The 15,693-nt window shown below is 49.5% G+C and overlaps 2 protein-coding genes and 1 pseudogene across 3 annotated transcripts; 1 reads left to right on the top strand and 2 right to left on the bottom strand.

Annotated features, from left to right (window-relative positions):
* Positions 1–7: 7 nt before the first annotated feature.
* alg14 (ALG14 UDP-N-acetylglucosaminyltransferase subunit) lies at positions 8–5,225 on the bottom strand. Of its 2 annotated transcripts, none has more exons than XM_085173079.1 (4): positions 4,988–5,225; positions 1,767–1,912; positions 1,171–1,293; positions 8–298 (listed from the first exon to the last, which is right to left on the bottom strand). In XM_085173079.1, the coding sequence occupies exons 1-4, from the start codon at positions 5,127–5,129 to the stop codon at positions 68–70; spliced, it is 642 nt and encodes a 213-aa protein (XP_085029205.1). In that variant the 5' UTR covers positions 5,130–5,225; the 3' UTR covers positions 8–67. The 2 variants fall into 2 exon arrangements, with proteins under 2 accessions (XP_085029205.1, XP_085029206.1); XM_085173080.1 differs by lacking the exon at positions 4,988–5,225 and adding an exon at positions 4,064–4,973.
* A 2,442-nt stretch (positions 5,226–7,667) lies between these two features.
* Positions 7,668–12,363, top strand: LOC146510889 (metalloreductase STEAP2-like). The gene is given in 7 exon segments (XM_085173602.1): positions 7,668–8,398; positions 8,616–8,782; positions 9,512–10,039; positions 11,293–11,388; positions 11,390–11,443; positions 11,820–11,937; positions 11,940–12,363. Coding segments are annotated over 7 exon segments (1,533 nt in total). The 5' UTR covers positions 7,668–8,016; the 3' UTR covers positions 12,128–12,363.
* Positions 12,364–13,697: 1,334 nt separating this feature from the next.
* On the bottom strand, positions 13,698–15,049 carry LOC146510888 (serine/threonine-protein kinase mos-like; annotated as a pseudogene).
* Positions 15,050–15,693: the final 644 nt, after the last annotated feature.

Here is a 15,693-nt window from a genome sequence, read left to right as displayed (position 1 = left end):
AAACAACTCAACAACACAACATTTATTCATCACACAACAGGAATGAGTCCGTGTGGATCCGACACTTTCACACCATTCTTCCCAGGAAAATGGATTTGGGGTATTTGTCCCTCAGAGACGGCCACTGTACAAAGAAGTAGTCGGATACAGGATACAGGATCTTCCCAGTGAGTGACAACGTCTGCACACGGCAAATGCTCTCAGCGTAAACTATCAGGACTTTCTTTATTCCCAGAATTCCAAGTAGGAGTCCTGCTGCACAAAGGGGAATGCACGTTCCCGGGCCGTTACACAGCACCTGGAAAAACAGACAGGGGAGGGGCGAGGACATGGAAAGAGGTTATTCGTACATCTGTTACAAAACTGTGTCATGTGACAAAGACGGGCTCATTCTGGATCGGCTCAGTTCCCGTGTGCACTCCCTGTCATCACAGGACGAGCGCAGCAGCCTCTGTCCTCAAACCTCACCTCCTCAGATCCTTCAGTAGAAACTGTGAGAGTCAAAGAGGGCACACGGGAAACCCGGACACGTCCGGGGCATGTTGGGATTGGGAGCTTACGCAACATATTTAAGGCCAAAGCTGAGCTGAACCGTCTCAGACCACAAATCAGAAAGAACAGATACGTGTTTGACTCACGAGGTCTGCGTTCAGTGAGACAAAGGGAGGGGCTCGAGTAAGTACGTGGCCTCAGGACTGAAGGAGGCTGATGGAGTTTACAGGAGAGCTGCCGTGGAGTCTGGAGAAGTAATCACACAGCTCTGCATGCACAGAGCCCCACTCTGCAGCAGCTCACACCCACACCGTTCAGAGCCTCTGTTTCCCTGCACAGACGTTCTTACAGCAGCAGGGCTGCAGCGATAATTGATCAGAAAATCATCCTCTGCTTCGACGCTTCGTTTAGTGCTCGGCTCCGTCGCCACGCAAGCGCCAGCGTTTCAGCTGCGACTAAAACAGACCTGAAACTTCCAGCGTTTGAATAGAAGCAGTGAAACCAGTGAGAAGCCGTTTTCTCTCCTTTTACTGTTGCTCATTAATCAGACAGCAGTATTTGTGACTCAAATAAATATAACGATGGAATATTGTGTTGGTAACAGCCTTCAGCTGCAGCCTTCAGCAGCAGCGTGCTAACCACCGCTGTGGGAGCCGCTGCTCACTACAGTCCACTCACCATGTCCGGTCTGAGCCTGAACACCAGAGGCAGGGAGTAGCGCAGGGCGTTGAGAGTGCTGACGACAGACGAGCTCCAGGACTGCTGCACCTCACGGCTGCGTGGGACCCGCCAGATGGTGAACTGAGGAACAAACACATTCGTCTTACATCAGATGTTTGAATGGATTCACTGAGCTGTAACCTGACAGGGACTGAAGACAAACAGAAACCAATCACACACAGGAGGAAGTGCTTCTGTAGACAGCATAAACACAGTAACAGGACTTCAGAAACGCTCGGGGCCAACAGGCCAAACTCTCTGCTTTGCTGAGGTGCTCTTTGCCTGGTAGTGGAGTGTTGTCACAGTGTGATACTTTCCTGAAGGAAATAAGTAACTCTTCCAGTGTGTGAGCCTGCTGCTGTCAGGATGATGCAGTCATGTGGGAGAAGTCCTCTGCAGCGTCCGGCGGTGGCACGCTTTACTGTATCTGAACCTCTGCACTGTGCTTGTGTGCAGCTGCTGGGCCACACAGAGCTCAGTGAGCTGTGACTGTGCATCACCACGCTGCTGTCATCAGTAACACTGAGTGAAAACCAAAAGTTCATCATGCGTACCTGTGCGTCCGACTGTTGTTTGAGGCTTTCAAACGTGCAGATTTTCTCCTCGCTCATCCTGTCTGTGTCTGCGATGACATAGTGTCGAGGTGTGTAGGCTGCAGACGTGCACTGCAGCAGGTGCAGGACCTCTGTGGTGTGACCACCTACAAATCAGAAAGAAGCACAGCACAGTTACAAGGTTGACCACGACCTGGAGGACACTGAACTCTTACATCACTGACTGTTGGACGTCCTGTCTGCTCAGCATCTAGGACCAACAGCTCTATAAAGCATCATTATCACTTTGAACTTCACATCAGTCTACTGACCTTAAAGAAGAGGTCAGAGGTCAAATGTGACATTACATTATAAATGCTTTATCATAGTTTATACATCATTCTCACATCAGCAGGTTCCCATAATGACTACAAACTGTTTCTAAGACGACTCCAATCTCCCCAAAACGGCCGAGCCCGAACCTCAGAGACCTCTGAGTATCCGGTCGTTCAGTCTGACGTCACTAGCCGTGTCTGGGCCTAAACTCCGCTGCAGGTCCATATATCAAACGATCACTGTGGCATTACTGAGAGTTAAAAACTGTCTAAAGTCTTTCATCTTTAATAAAATGATCAGCGTTCTGCTCTACCAGGTGTAACAACTGAGTTTAACATCCAGGCATCCATGAAAACGGAATTTATGACATTTAACGGAGTTAGCTCACTAGCAGGAAGTTAGCTCGCTAGCAGGAAGTTAGCTCGCTAGCTAAATACAATATAGCATGTCCTGACTGCGGGATTTTGGAAACAAATTCAAACGTACAGCTCTGTTATCACTTCCAACATAAATGAAGACAGAAAACTAAACAGCAGTGACGTTTGTAGGGTTACTGAAGTTTGGCTAGCTGCTATATAATGATGTGCTACGTGACCGCTAGCGACACAGCTATGTTAGCATAATATAAACAAGCTAACTTTTTTTCCACTCGATTAAAGTTAACGTGAGTGCTCTCGGTGGTCAGGAACAAATGTAATCACATGGCAGGATGCTGTAAAAGGACCAAACTTCAGCAGGAGAACAACTGAGATAATCCATCCACAATACGAGGTTAGTCATTCATATACTGCTGCATGGGCTGGGCTGTAGTTACATCCTAAGGTTTTAAAAACTGAGCTTAAATAAATGATTAGCGGTAATAAAAGCCGAGGGAGGTCAACAGTGATCACTGACTGTTTTAGGAGCTTTTTGAGATTAAATAGAAGAAAATACAAAACATTAAACATGTTAACAACACAAAAGCCATAACGCAGACTACTTTAGGCCCGGAAGCAGGATTCGTCACGTCATCACTTAACGACCGGATTATCGTATGATCCCTGCAGAAGCAGCTTTCTCATGCTGTCTATAATATATGTGCTATTACTGCATGTCATCAGCCTTTGGAGTCTCTCTCCCATACTTTAGTCCAGTGATCCTGGTTCTGTTTGAGGTCACTTCCTGTTAAAAGGGAGCTTTTTGTCTCACTGTCACCAAGTGCTCGCTCATAGGGGATCATTTGATTGTTGTGGTTTCTCGCTAACACCGTAGGGTCGTTACGTGTGAAGATAACTGCTGTTGTAATTTGACTGTATATAACTAAGGCTGAGCTGCAGAGCTGCACCCCAGGACCAGCTCTGCGCTCCAGACTGTACTGGATCGTCCCGCTCAGCATTAAGCTGAGTGTTTTCACCACTGATACCAGGAAAACTGCACATTCATTGGCTAACGGTCGTGTTGGCTGTACGTTTCAGACCCAATTCCAGTGAGCATGCTCAGCAACACTTCTCAAAACGAAGCCTGAGTTGATACGTCAGAGCCTCCGTTTGAATCCAGCAGAGTAATGTGAGTACTGCTGACTATTCCTGTCACCAAAGCAGAGGGTGGAGCTCTCTGTCACTACCATGGACAGCAGGAACGCTCGTGGTTATCAGTTAACTTTCTGATTCATCGAATTTGGATTTTTAAATCGAATCATTCAGCTGTTACCTAACAGGGACAAAATACAGAAACTGAAGACAAGAATACAAACACATCACACACTGACGGGCCTGTGATACACACGACGACACAGTCGTTACCCCAACATCAAGAACTGCACTGAGAAGTTGGACCACACAGGACAGAACAAGGAAAGGAAGCAAACTAGTGAGAGATGTGTCTAAAGACCAGGAACAACTGCAGAGACACTAGTGACTGTTGGGAATTGTAGTCTCACACATGGCAGCCACTAGAAACCATCACAGGAATGGACTGTAGGGTCTCAGGAGGAAAAACGTCACCTTGGAGCCGGACAAAGCTCATGCATACTGGAAGTGCATCCTTTGGTGAGCTCTCCCCGTAGAGATGCTGCTGATGTTAGGAGAAAGGAGCAGACTCAGTGCTCAGATCGTACACTCGTGTCTTTAAACCAGCCCATGTGACACAGGATGTGACGTGAAATCACACCCCAACACCTTCATGTGGATGTGGTTCTGGTTAGACCCACTGAGAGATTTTCAGTGGAAAAAGGTTCTGACTGAACTGTTGATGACAAACTGACTTCATTTATGTTTGAAGTTTCTGAATGAAGACAGAGAGAGGGGTGAAACATGTGGTCCGTGTGCAGCAGGAGGGCAGAGAGCAACAACCCCACACAGATGACTGACTCCACAGTTTCCCCTCATCTCAGCGTGGAAAACGAGCGGACTCACGCCTGTCACAGGTCCACATGCATCCAAATTGTGTTTCTTCAAGGAAATAAAACTATTCCTGCCTCTTTTAACAACTAAATACATAGAAAATAACCAACATCGCTTCATTTGGATGAATTATTAAGAAAAAATCCAGTATTTTTCACTTCACTAATCACCACATTGACCTTTATGTACTCTATGTATGTATAGTGTACCGGAAGCTCGGGGATGTTGTTTGTACGGTGGCGGAAGTGTCGCACTCCTGCCTGACGCAAAGCAAACATGTTCAGTATCCACACATAAAACAGCAGATACGTGGCATGGCTAGAGTTAGCATGCGTCCACGCCGTGTCCGATACACCCACGGTGTCACAGTTAGGGTCACAGTGTTGCTGAAACACGTCACAGTGACATGTCTCCGTGCCCGGTAGCCCGGTAGCTACGGAGGACGGCGGTAGTATCTGTAACGTAACAATATGAGCGAGCTTTCTCTGTGACACTTGAACGCAGCGCAGCCGTGTTTCCTGTTACCTGATCCTGCGACCACCAGAACAGAAACCCGACCCTTGCTTCCAGGCTTGTAGTTGGCGCCCGTCTTCACAACGATATAAAGACGAATAATGAAAAATAAACATAGCAGTAAAACTGCTGATGTGAATCCCAACAGCAACATCGTGACGGCTACGGCAGCCTGGCGTGCCCAAAATCAGACAAGACGAGGGGCAGTGCAGCCCTGAGTGCGGGCTGGTAGGCAGAGCCCGCTCCTGGAGGAGCGAGAGGACTGCTTAGTGTTCACGTTACTGTCTGTTTTTACGCTTCCACATCTATTCAAAAGTCCTGGACACGTGTCTATAGATCTGCAGTGAAAAGTGCTGAGGAAGAGGGGCTTATGGAAAAGTTTTAAAGAAAAATATATACGTCGACTTTCACTTTAAATTCATTGTAATTTGTAACTGTAATAATAATGATAATGTTATCTGTGTTTTGCACAGCGGAGGAGCGTGTCAGGACACATTTCACTGCATGCTCGTATAACTGTGAATGTGCCAAATGAAGAAGGTTGAATCTTCAATGACCTGGTGGATCTCAGTGGACCTGAAAGCAGCTGTGGACCTGAAAGCAGCTGTGGACCTGAAAGCAGCTGTGGCGCTGCTAACACCCTCTTTACTGTTCAAGTCATACCAAACAAAAACGAAGAAAACTGATATTTCTGAGAATGTTTGTTTGTTTTCATTTCAAATATTTTATAAGAAGACTAAACTTCTTTATGAACAGATGGGTCGTCTCTGTGTGACACGAGGCAGCACTGCTGCTGTCATTGTGTTTAAATCAAGCTGCACATGAGTTTGTGAGTCTGTCACTGCTCTCTGCTCATAAAGAACTTATTTTAACATTGAAGTCAACAACAAAGCAACCCTCCCTAACCCCAGGTTTCTAACACACAGCACAGTCATCCACACTGAAGCCAGTTCACAGTCCCAGTGAAGCCAGTTCACAGTCCCAGTGAAGCCAGTTCACAGTCCCAGTGAAGCCAGGGCACCGAGAGCAGCACCACAGACCACAATCAAGCCCAGGACAGTGGTGCTGTGAGGCAGTGCTAGCTGCTGCACCTCTCCACAGTGTTTACAACATCAAGTTATACATTGAACTAACCAACGTTTTAAACAAGTAGAGCTGAAACAATCAGTTACTGAGTTGAAGTAAAGTCAGCAGCTGTTAGAACATGAACATATCCATTACATGGGCTGGACGCCCTCATAGATAACTGGTTCTGTCTTGACATCTCTGTGCCGTCACATGTACAAGGATCAGTCCTTTTACCCTGACTGATGTTGTACACAGTTTTACTTCTGTGACATTTGGTCGGACATTTACTTGCAGAATACGTCGTCACAGTCAGCCTTCAGTCGTGAATCTGTGTCTATCGCCCACATCCTGTTCACATTTCATACTAAGTATATGTGAACTGTGCAGAGACGGCGGCTACACTGATGGTGTTTGTGGGGCTTTTACGACCATATAGCTCAAAGTGTTTGCGGCCTGGTGTGAGACAGGAAGTGAAGATGCAAACACTGATTTTCCTGGTTCTGATATCTTCGTTCAGGCTGACGTCACTGACAGTTGACGATACCTGTGCTGTGCAGGTAAGAGGATTGTAAAAAGGCTAACAGGTGAGTGCTACACAGTAACCACACGTACCTGTGCATGTGATCACCATGCTGATACATGCAAACCAATGTCTTTAAAAATGTCCCACATGAGAACGAGGCTTCTTTCATACCGGCCAAATGAAACAGAGTTGTGACATCACTGTGATGTCATCACCTTTTTTAGTAAATGTTTGGTTTCTAAGGTAATCAGTGCTGTAGTCCAGATCAGCTCTGCTGCTCTGATTGGACTGAACTAATCGTGGGCCCGGCCAGGAGCAGCGCTGGGCGTCCTCTGGCTACCATGGTGACCTGGTTAGTGTTGTGCTTGACCAACGGCTGTGTCTGATGACCATTTTCATCCTGTCACATCTGTCACAGCTGGGTTGGAGACACAGGTGCACGAGCGTGCTGCTTTTAACACGTTAATCATAGAGTGATTAAAGTGCTCAGAGACAAAAACCGAGATTAAAAACTGGAATCTTTGTCTTCCAGTGTGGACGTCTCACCCTCCCGTGTGGACGCTGATGTGCAGCTACTGTGTGAATGACACAGCAACCCTGCACCACGTGGTTCATGTGCACTGCAGTTAGTTTGGCCCACTGCTCACTGATCCACAATAGTTGTAATACCATAGAGAGTGTGTAGAACATGCATGTGTGTAGATGCACAAACACGTGCAGGTGAACACCGTTGTCCTCACCTGGTTGAGCATCAGCACATGCACACTGAGCTGATGTCACCAGACAGAGGCGACACAAACAACATAAACATAAACAAAAGCTCTGCCCTCACGTACATGACGTCACATTATACTGAGCAGGCAACAGTGACGTGTTTCCTGTTTCACGGTGAAACAGGAGTCTGAGTGGAGCTGTGGGAGGCGTCGTGGGTGATGTACAGAGAGCTTCAGTGTTGTCTGCAGATAATATCGCCTGGAGATAACTTCCGTTTGAGTGAACGATGGCGCGAGCGAGTGTGATGACGTCACGCCGTAGAGGCTGAGGACCGGGAGGGTGAGCTAGCAGCTGCGACAGCATCCCCGCGTGAGACACACGGTAACATCATACGTGTGCGCGTGAGTGGGTAAAGCTCGTCGTGTCTCGGTAGAGGATCTGGTGCAGGTGCACGAGCACACGCGCGACCGCGTCCTTCGCGAAACCACTGTCTGCAGTCACAAGGTCGCGAGGAGAGCGGATGTGGTGTGGGGGCTCCACGCGCGGTCACTGGGGTAGCTAGTGGAGGCCTCCTGTCCCAGCGCGCGCTCACGCACGCACGCACGCAGCGTGGACGTGTTTGCTGTAGCTCTCAGAAATGTGGAACACAGTGTGTTAATGCGTGAAACCTGAGGATCCTCTGTGTTCTCATAGACACCGTGCGTCTGTCTCCTGCAGGCCCACTGCAGCAGTAAGGATGGACTCCATGTCTCTGATGAGCGGCAGCAGGAAGCCCCTGTTCCTCACAGCCTCCTCCTCCCACCACGTCCAGGCCCCCCTGCTGTCCAAAGGCCTGAAGAACGGAGCTGCAGATCCAGGAAGCTGGTGCGTGTCTGCTCAGCCCACTGTGGCCATTCTGGGATCAGGTGACTTCTCCAAGTGCCTGACCATTCGCCTGCTGCGCTGCGGCTTCCATGTGGTGGTGGGCAGCCGCCATCCCAAACTGGCAGCCCACTCATTTCCACATGTGGTGGATGTAACGCACCACGAAGATGCTGTGGGGAAGGCTAACATTGTATTCCTGGCAATCCGCCGTGAGCACTATTCTGTTGTGTGGGACCTCAAACACCTACTGGAAGGTATGTCACACACACCATCACACACACACTGGACACAGTGATTGGTTTTCTCATCCCAGCACACGTCTGCATGCAGGTCGAACTACTGACCTCCCAAAGGTTTTGATTTGAGCCGAGTCTGTGAGGCTGCAGGAAATGCAGGGGCAGTGTGCCCAGGTCAGACGTCTGGGTCATCAGTGTCGGTGACCCGACTGCTGTGCTTGTGTTTGTTCTGCAGGGAAGATCCTGGTGGATGTGAGTAACAACAAGCGAGCAAACCAGTACCCAGAGTCCAACGCTGAGTATCTGGCGTCGCTGCTGCCAGACTCTATCGTGGTCAAAGGCTTCAACGTCATCTCAGCCTGGGCCATGCAGCAGAGCTACCCTAAGGATGCCAGCACACAGGTGCAGTAACCCTGCCACACGTCTTGATGTCCATGTCTACAGCGTGTCTTTGTGCTGTCGTGTCCCCGAGCTCTGCTGGAGCTTTCCTCCTGTTTAAAAAACAAAGTTTTGACTGTTGCTAAAATGCTCGCCCACCAGGGGTTTGTCTGTAGTGTTGTAGCGTCTTTACCTTAAAATACCACAGCCTCAACTGAGAGATCAGCCACGTGCACATGAATCTGACTTTGTGATACTTTGTATGTGAGGCAGAGAGTTTAAAGCTGTTGATGACACTGAGTCAGTGAAGAAATACGAGTAAGTGCTTCCTTTAGGTGGCAGCGTTCTCAATGACCTCAAAGCACACAGAACGGCTTCAATTCAACTTTATTTATACAGCAGCAGACCACAACAACATAATGTGAGGTCAACCCTACAATAATACATACAGAGAAAAGCCCAACAGTCATGTGATCCCCTGTGAGCAGCACTTTGGTGACAGTGGGAAGGAAAAACTCCCTTTAACAGGAAGAAAGCTCCAGCAGAAGCAGGCTCAGGGGGGCAAAGACATGCTGTGGAAGATATCCAGAGATGAATAAGAAGCATGGGTGCAGAGAGGTCTGTAACAGGTATCTCAGTGTCTCGCTCTTCAGTCTTACTGATGCTGCTGAGATGGACTCATAAAGGTCTCACAGCACCGTCCAAACAGGAGGACACCAACACCTCTAACCCGCCCTCATGTTTCTCCTGCAGGTGTTCATCTGCAGTGACTCGGTGGAGGCCAGGCAGCAGATCATGGAGTTAGCCCGGCAGCTCAACTTCCAGCCGGTGGACATGGGCACCCTGTCTTCTTCCCGTGATATTGAGAACATGCCTATCCAGTTATTCCCTGGCTGGAAGGGCCCTGTTCTTGCTGCAGTGGCCCTCTCCATCTTCTTTTTTTCTTACTCGTTTATTCGAGATATAATTCACCCATATATGAAATACAAGCAGAGTGACTTTTACAAGATCCCCATAGAGATAGTGAACCGGACACTGCCTGCCGTCGCCATCACTCTCTTGGCCCTGGTGTACCTTGCAGGACAGTTAGCAGCTGCCCACCAGCTCTACTACGGCACCAAGTACAAGCATTTCCCCCACTGGCTGGAAAACTGGCTGCAGAGCCGCAAACAGCTGGGCCTCCTCGGTTTTTTCCTGGCTGCTGTTCATGTTCTCTACAGTGTGTGCCTGCCTCTGAGAAGGTCTGAGAGATACCTGCTGCTCAACACTGCTTACCAACAGGTCAGTGAAACAGCTGTTTGCACATCTTTACAATCAGCATCATGAGTCCAGCTCAGTGCTGTTTCTAAAGATCACTTTGATTTTAATCGTTACATATTAGCAAGAGAACTGGAACATCAAAGGTTTTCCCTTCAAATATCCAGAAATGTTACAGGTCAGCAGAACTGTCATCCTGAGCTACAGGCAGCATTCACACTTCTTCTGCGTGCGTCCTGTTTAACATTCACACTTCTTCTACCTGCTTCCTGTCTAACATTCAAACTTCTTCAATGTGCTTCCTGTCTAACATTCACACTTCTTCTACGTGCATCCTGTCTAACATTCACACTTCTTCTACGTGCTTCCTGTCTAGCATTCACACTTCTTCTATGTGCTTCCTGTCTAACATTCACACTTCTTCTACGTGCGTCCTGTCTAACATTCACACTTCTTCTACGTGCGTCCTGTCTAACATTCACACTTCTTCTACGTGCGTCCTGTCTAACATTCACACTTCTTCTACGTGCTTCCTGTCTAACATTCACACTTCTTCTATGTGCTTCCTGTCTAACATTCACACTTCTTCTACGTGCTTCCTGTCTAACATTCACACTTCTTCTATGTGCTTCCTGTCTAACATTCACACTTCTTCTACGTGCTTCCTGTCTAACATTCACACTTCTTCTACGTGCTTCCTGTCTAACATTCACACTTCTTCTACCTGCTTCCTGTCTAACATTCACACTTCTTCTATGTGCTTCCTGTCTAACATTCACACTTCTTCTACGTGCGTCCTGTCTAACATTCACACTTCTTCTACGTGCTTCCTGTCTAACATTCACAATTCTTCTACCTGCTTCCTGTCTAACATTCACACTTCTTCTACCTGCTTCCTTTCTAACATTCACACTTCTTCTACCTGCTTCCTGTCTAACATTCACACTTCTTCTGCGTGCGTCCTGTCTAACATTCACACTCCCATGGAGGCATCATAGGGGTAGCATCTTGCTGAAGGATATTAAGCAGACGGGGATTGAACCACCAACCTTCCTGCTCCTAAGCTACAGCCAGCCTGATTTTAACTTTTCTGTTTGTGTCACAGTAGAGACGTGTTCACGTCAGCATTGTCTAACATCTGTTTTAAACACATGAGGAGCGATGGGAGGCTCGTGGAGTAAACAGAAACGTTGTAATCTGATTGGCAGCAGCGGTAGGGTTTCCTCCTGATGAACTGTAATCACTGTGACGGGCTCGGTGTTCTCATGTGACGGCAGGTCCACTCGAACATGGAAAGCACGTGGAACGAGGAAGAGGTGTGGAGGGTGGAGATGTATGTTTCCTTTGGCATCATGAGTCTGGGGCTGCTGTCCTCTGCTGGCTGTCACCTCCATCCCGTCTGTCCACAGCACGCTCAACTGGAGGGAATCGGCTTTATACAGGTACCCACAGAGTCCACCAGCCCGTCGTGTGACGTGCCTCAGAGAGTATTCTGAGTCTAGTCTATATGCATGATCAGTAGTGCGTAATGGCGGCTTGTGACGAGTGTACCTGAAACCAGCTTAGCTGCTGTGAACTCTGAGGTTGTGTCTCTGAGGCGGCGTGCCGTCACTCTGGGCTCTCCTGCTGTGAACACTGGGGGAAACGTCCTGTGACCGAGACGCTCGGCGCTCTCTTAGACAGTCCACATGACAGACTACATACGTGTAAACATGTTCTGCTGTAGTCTCGATGTTAGGGGCGTGTCTAATGTAAGTCACTGTTGTGCTGTTATCTGATCAAAAGCCTGTGTCTGACAGTGTTCCTGTCTTTGCTGCAGTCCACTCTGGGGTACATCGCCCTGCTCATCGCCACCTTCCACGGGCTGCTGTTTGGCTGGAAACGCGCCTTTGAGGAGGAGGCCTACCGCTTCTACCTGCCCCCAGCTTCGTCGTGGCCCTGGCGCTCCCGGTGTGCGTCGTCGTCGGGAAGCTGCTGATCCTGCTCCCCTGCGTTGCCCGCAAGCTCCACCAGATCCGCAGGGGTCAGGACAGCAGTGAGATGAGGGGCAAGCGCATGGAGCCGGTGGGCTTGGCGGCCCACGTTTCCCCTGAGAGGGTCACCATCATGTGATCGGCTACCTGCCTGTTTGTAGCTACAGGTGAGGAGCCACTGTAGTGATTCTCACTGAGGGACTGTGTGTGAGGACAGCTTCATGCTGTGGACCTGTTGCTGTGTCCGCTTATTTATATTGTTCAACGATGCTGCTTCATATTATTGTGTAGTTTATCAGAACATCACGTCCCTGCTTTGAGTCGCTGCTTTAACTGAAACTGCAGTTTGTACAGGTCCTGCTCATCTGTGACATCACATGTGGAAAGCGACTGGAGTGTAGCAGAGACAGTCGGTGGGCCCTGCAGCTTTGATGTTGAGGACGCTGCAGCACATCTGTCTCCTCACTGTAACGCTGCACACCTGCGTTTACCTGTGTGTGTCTCTGCAGTGCGATCTGAGGCTGTCATTAACATGTTTTCCTTACAGGACCGTGGTAGAAGTGTGTAACGTTTGTGTGTCGGTGAAACGTGTTCCTGTGACGCTCATGTGACACAGCTTCACACTGAGTGTTAGTTTGTAGTATTTAGTTGTATTTTTACAGTGAATCAACAGCTGGTGTCTAATCTGCTGTTAAATGAGCAGCAGCGCCCTCTGCTGTCCGAATGCAGGCAGGATTCAGGAATCGTTCTTCTCTGTATATTTATTGAGTTTGTGAGCTTTAAGAGATCTACAGCAGCTGGATCAGACGCCGGGTGGTGATGGAGGACAGGAACGGCAGACCCAAGCTCGATGACAACGTCAGAGTACAAATAAACTTGATCATGAACAAGTCTGCGTTTGGTCATTTTCATTAGAATCTCATTGTTTCTGCACACAGCTGCAAATCATTACGAGGCTCAACAAAAACCTCTGAAGACGTTAAGACGACTCTGACAGTGGGTAACCTCATCACACTCTCAGGATGCATGTCTGTGTGTGTGTGAGGTGGTGGATTGGTAAATAAGGAGAAAAGAAACCTGTGATTGGCCGTTCAGTCCAGGGCCTCGCGGCCCACCTCAGCCCCCCCCCCTCCGTACGCTGACGTGAAGAAATCTGATGCAGTTTTTGGTTAAATACGAACACAGTGACAGCAGCAGTGCTGCCACGTGTCACAGAGGACCATGTGTTTAGTGTTGCTACACAATATTTGAACTGTAAACAAACAGTTTGTTTTGCACTACTTGAACACTAAGTGTCCTCCCATGAGACGCAGCAGCGGCCACAGTTTGGTGGAGTCTGTGATGCTGAGCCTCCGACCAGCTGCTGCCCTCTAATGATGTGAACACCAGACAAACGTGGCATAAAAAGACTTTTAATGAAACCATCACACCCAAATATCACGTTTCACACACGATCACGACACATTTAAGAAACATTTGGAAACAGTCACAGACGGATCAGGACGTCTGGAGGAAACAGTGTCCTGGTCCCACAGGACGACCTGACACACAAACAGCTGAAAGGAGAATAAACCAGCTTAATGCTACAACCTGAGGACTGTGCACACTTATTATTATGTGCACAGTAAAAACATGATGTAGTCACAGACAGCGTTTTATGTGCGTCTCAAAGGCACTTCCGTGGTTCCTCAGCTTTGACCTGGCGAGCGCACAGTGCTCGTTTCCTGAGGCTGAACATATTCAAACCCACAGCTGTCCACACCTGTGCGCAGCTTCGGAGATCAAATCAGGTCTGCAGCTGCTCCAGGGACGACAGCAGCTCCTGGGCGCTGGGTCTGCAGGGGGGCGTTCCGTTTCCAGCAGCGGCTCAGCAGAGCCCGACACAGCCGCCCCGGCTCCGACCGGAACACCCGGTGGTCGTGGACCGGATGCCGCAGATTGTGAGCCACCACCGCGTAGATGACGTGCTCCCTGTCCGCCGGTGTAGGGCGGCTCTCTGGTGAGAAGCTGCCACAGAGTGATGCCGAAAGAAAAGATGTCCGCTTTAGGAGTCACCCTCTCGCCTCGGAGCAGCTCCGGGGCTCTGTGCGTGTACGTGCCACCCACGAGTGGCTGGTGGCTCGCGGCGCTGACCTCACAGCCGGGGTCCAGTTTGAGAGAACAGCCGAAATCTGCGATTTTGCACACGTCCTCGCTGGTCAGCAGCACGTTAGCTGGTTTAATGTCCAGATGCACGACGCCGTGGGAGTGGAGAAACCTCAGGCCGTGAACGATGTCGAGGAGTACCTGACGCACCTGTCCTGTCCCAGCGGCTCCGTGCCGCCGTAAATGACCTGCTGGAGGTTCCTTCTGCCACGAACTCCATCAGTATTACCCCGATGCTGCCTTCATCTCCACGCTGTGGCGGGACGCAGGTGGTGGCGGCTATTACGCGCACTATGTTGGCGTGGCGCAGGTGCGCCGCAGTTCAGCTCGGCCCAGAAGCTCTGCTGGGACGCCAGCTTGTTCTTGGTGGACCTGTTGACCTTCTTCACCGCCACGGTCTCTCCGAAGTACTCCGCCTGGTAGACCGAGCCGAAGCCTCCCGAGCCCACGGGCTGCACGGAGCGCAGCTGCTTCCAGTGGATAACCGAGGACCAAAGCCGAGTGGCGACTCTGCCATGGAGCCGCTGAGCGGGCACTTGTAAGGTGGAGCCGTGCTTAGTCAGCGGGCTGCTGCAGGGCCCCGTGTTCCAGAGAGGGGCAGAAGTCTTTGGGCAGCAGGCGGGTCAGCGGGATGGGAGACGGCATGGCACGCTGTGCACCATACTGTTCTGCAAGCCGAGCAGCTACTCTGCGCTCAGCTGAGGCTTTTACGCGCTCCGCACTGCCGCCTACTGTTCTGGAGGATGTAATGCTTCTGTTTGGGGTCACTGAGTTCATGCCGATGGTTCAACTCAGTTTACTCTGTACAACAGAGCAGAGGCGGGTAAAAGGACGGCTTTGTGTGAACAACATCTGGGATAGTGAACACAATTACATCTACGGTCATATACACGTCCCGGCGAGCCGTGAGAGCTGCTAATGTGTGCGCAGTGTTTAAAGCTGCGCAATGGGGAGCTCTCCCTGAACGTCAGGGTGGACTGAGTGTGAGGCTGGGGGAGGGTGGCTCCACCGAGGAGCTCACAGCCTGTCTGTTTCACTCTGACGTTTCCAGCACGCAAAAACAGATGCTCACTTTAACAGCCTGCTCACTGGTAACAAAGGAAACATGGAACTGTACATTACTGTGTTTTAATGCAAGCTACTGGAACCAGTCTGATGGGAGCTTCATGTGCAAGGTTTCATTTTCATGGGTCAGAGAGATTTTACATGTTGTAAGGAAGCGTAACGCGCCAAAAGTTGATTCTGTTCATCTGGATGCTTTCAGTAGGAGAAACGTTTCGTCATCATCAGGTGACGTCTTCAGTCTCAGCTGCAGGTTTCAATCTTATCAACAGGACATTTGCATAATGACTGAAACCAGCTCACTGAAGGAACAATGAGCTGGGAGGTCAGTTCATCATGATTATGCAAATTCTCCTGACCATTGATCAACAACCACTGATTAAGACCTGTTTGTAAGGCTGGGGACACCTGCAGTCTTGTGTGTTACTGTGTGGTACTGTGAGTTACTCTGTTACTGTGTTACTGTGTGTTACAGTAACTGTGTGTTACAGTAACACA

Source organism: Neolamprologus multifasciatus, chromosome 9, assembly GCF_963576455.1.
Source record: "Neolamprologus multifasciatus chromosome 9, fNeoMul1.2, whole genome shotgun sequence".
NCBI lineage: Eukaryota > Metazoa > Chordata > Actinopteri > Cichliformes > Cichlidae > Neolamprologus > Neolamprologus multifasciatus.
This window is presented reverse-complemented; position numbering and strand designations above follow the sequence as displayed.

Bases quoted from the DNA above. Each gene is read 5' to 3' on its own strand.
- alg14 (XM_085173079.1), bottom strand. From the start codon at position 5,129: ATGTTGCTGTTGGGATTCACATCAGCAGTTTTACTGCTATGTTTATTT. The intron at 1,913-4,987 runs GTAACAGGAAAC...TCTGATTTGTAG, and splicing joins TCTGGTGGTCGCAGGATCAG to GTGGTCACACCACAGAGGTC. The intron at 299-1,170 runs GTGAGTGGACTG...CTGTTTTTCCAG, and splicing joins TCAGGCTCAGACCGGACATG to GTGCTGTGTAACGGCCCGGG.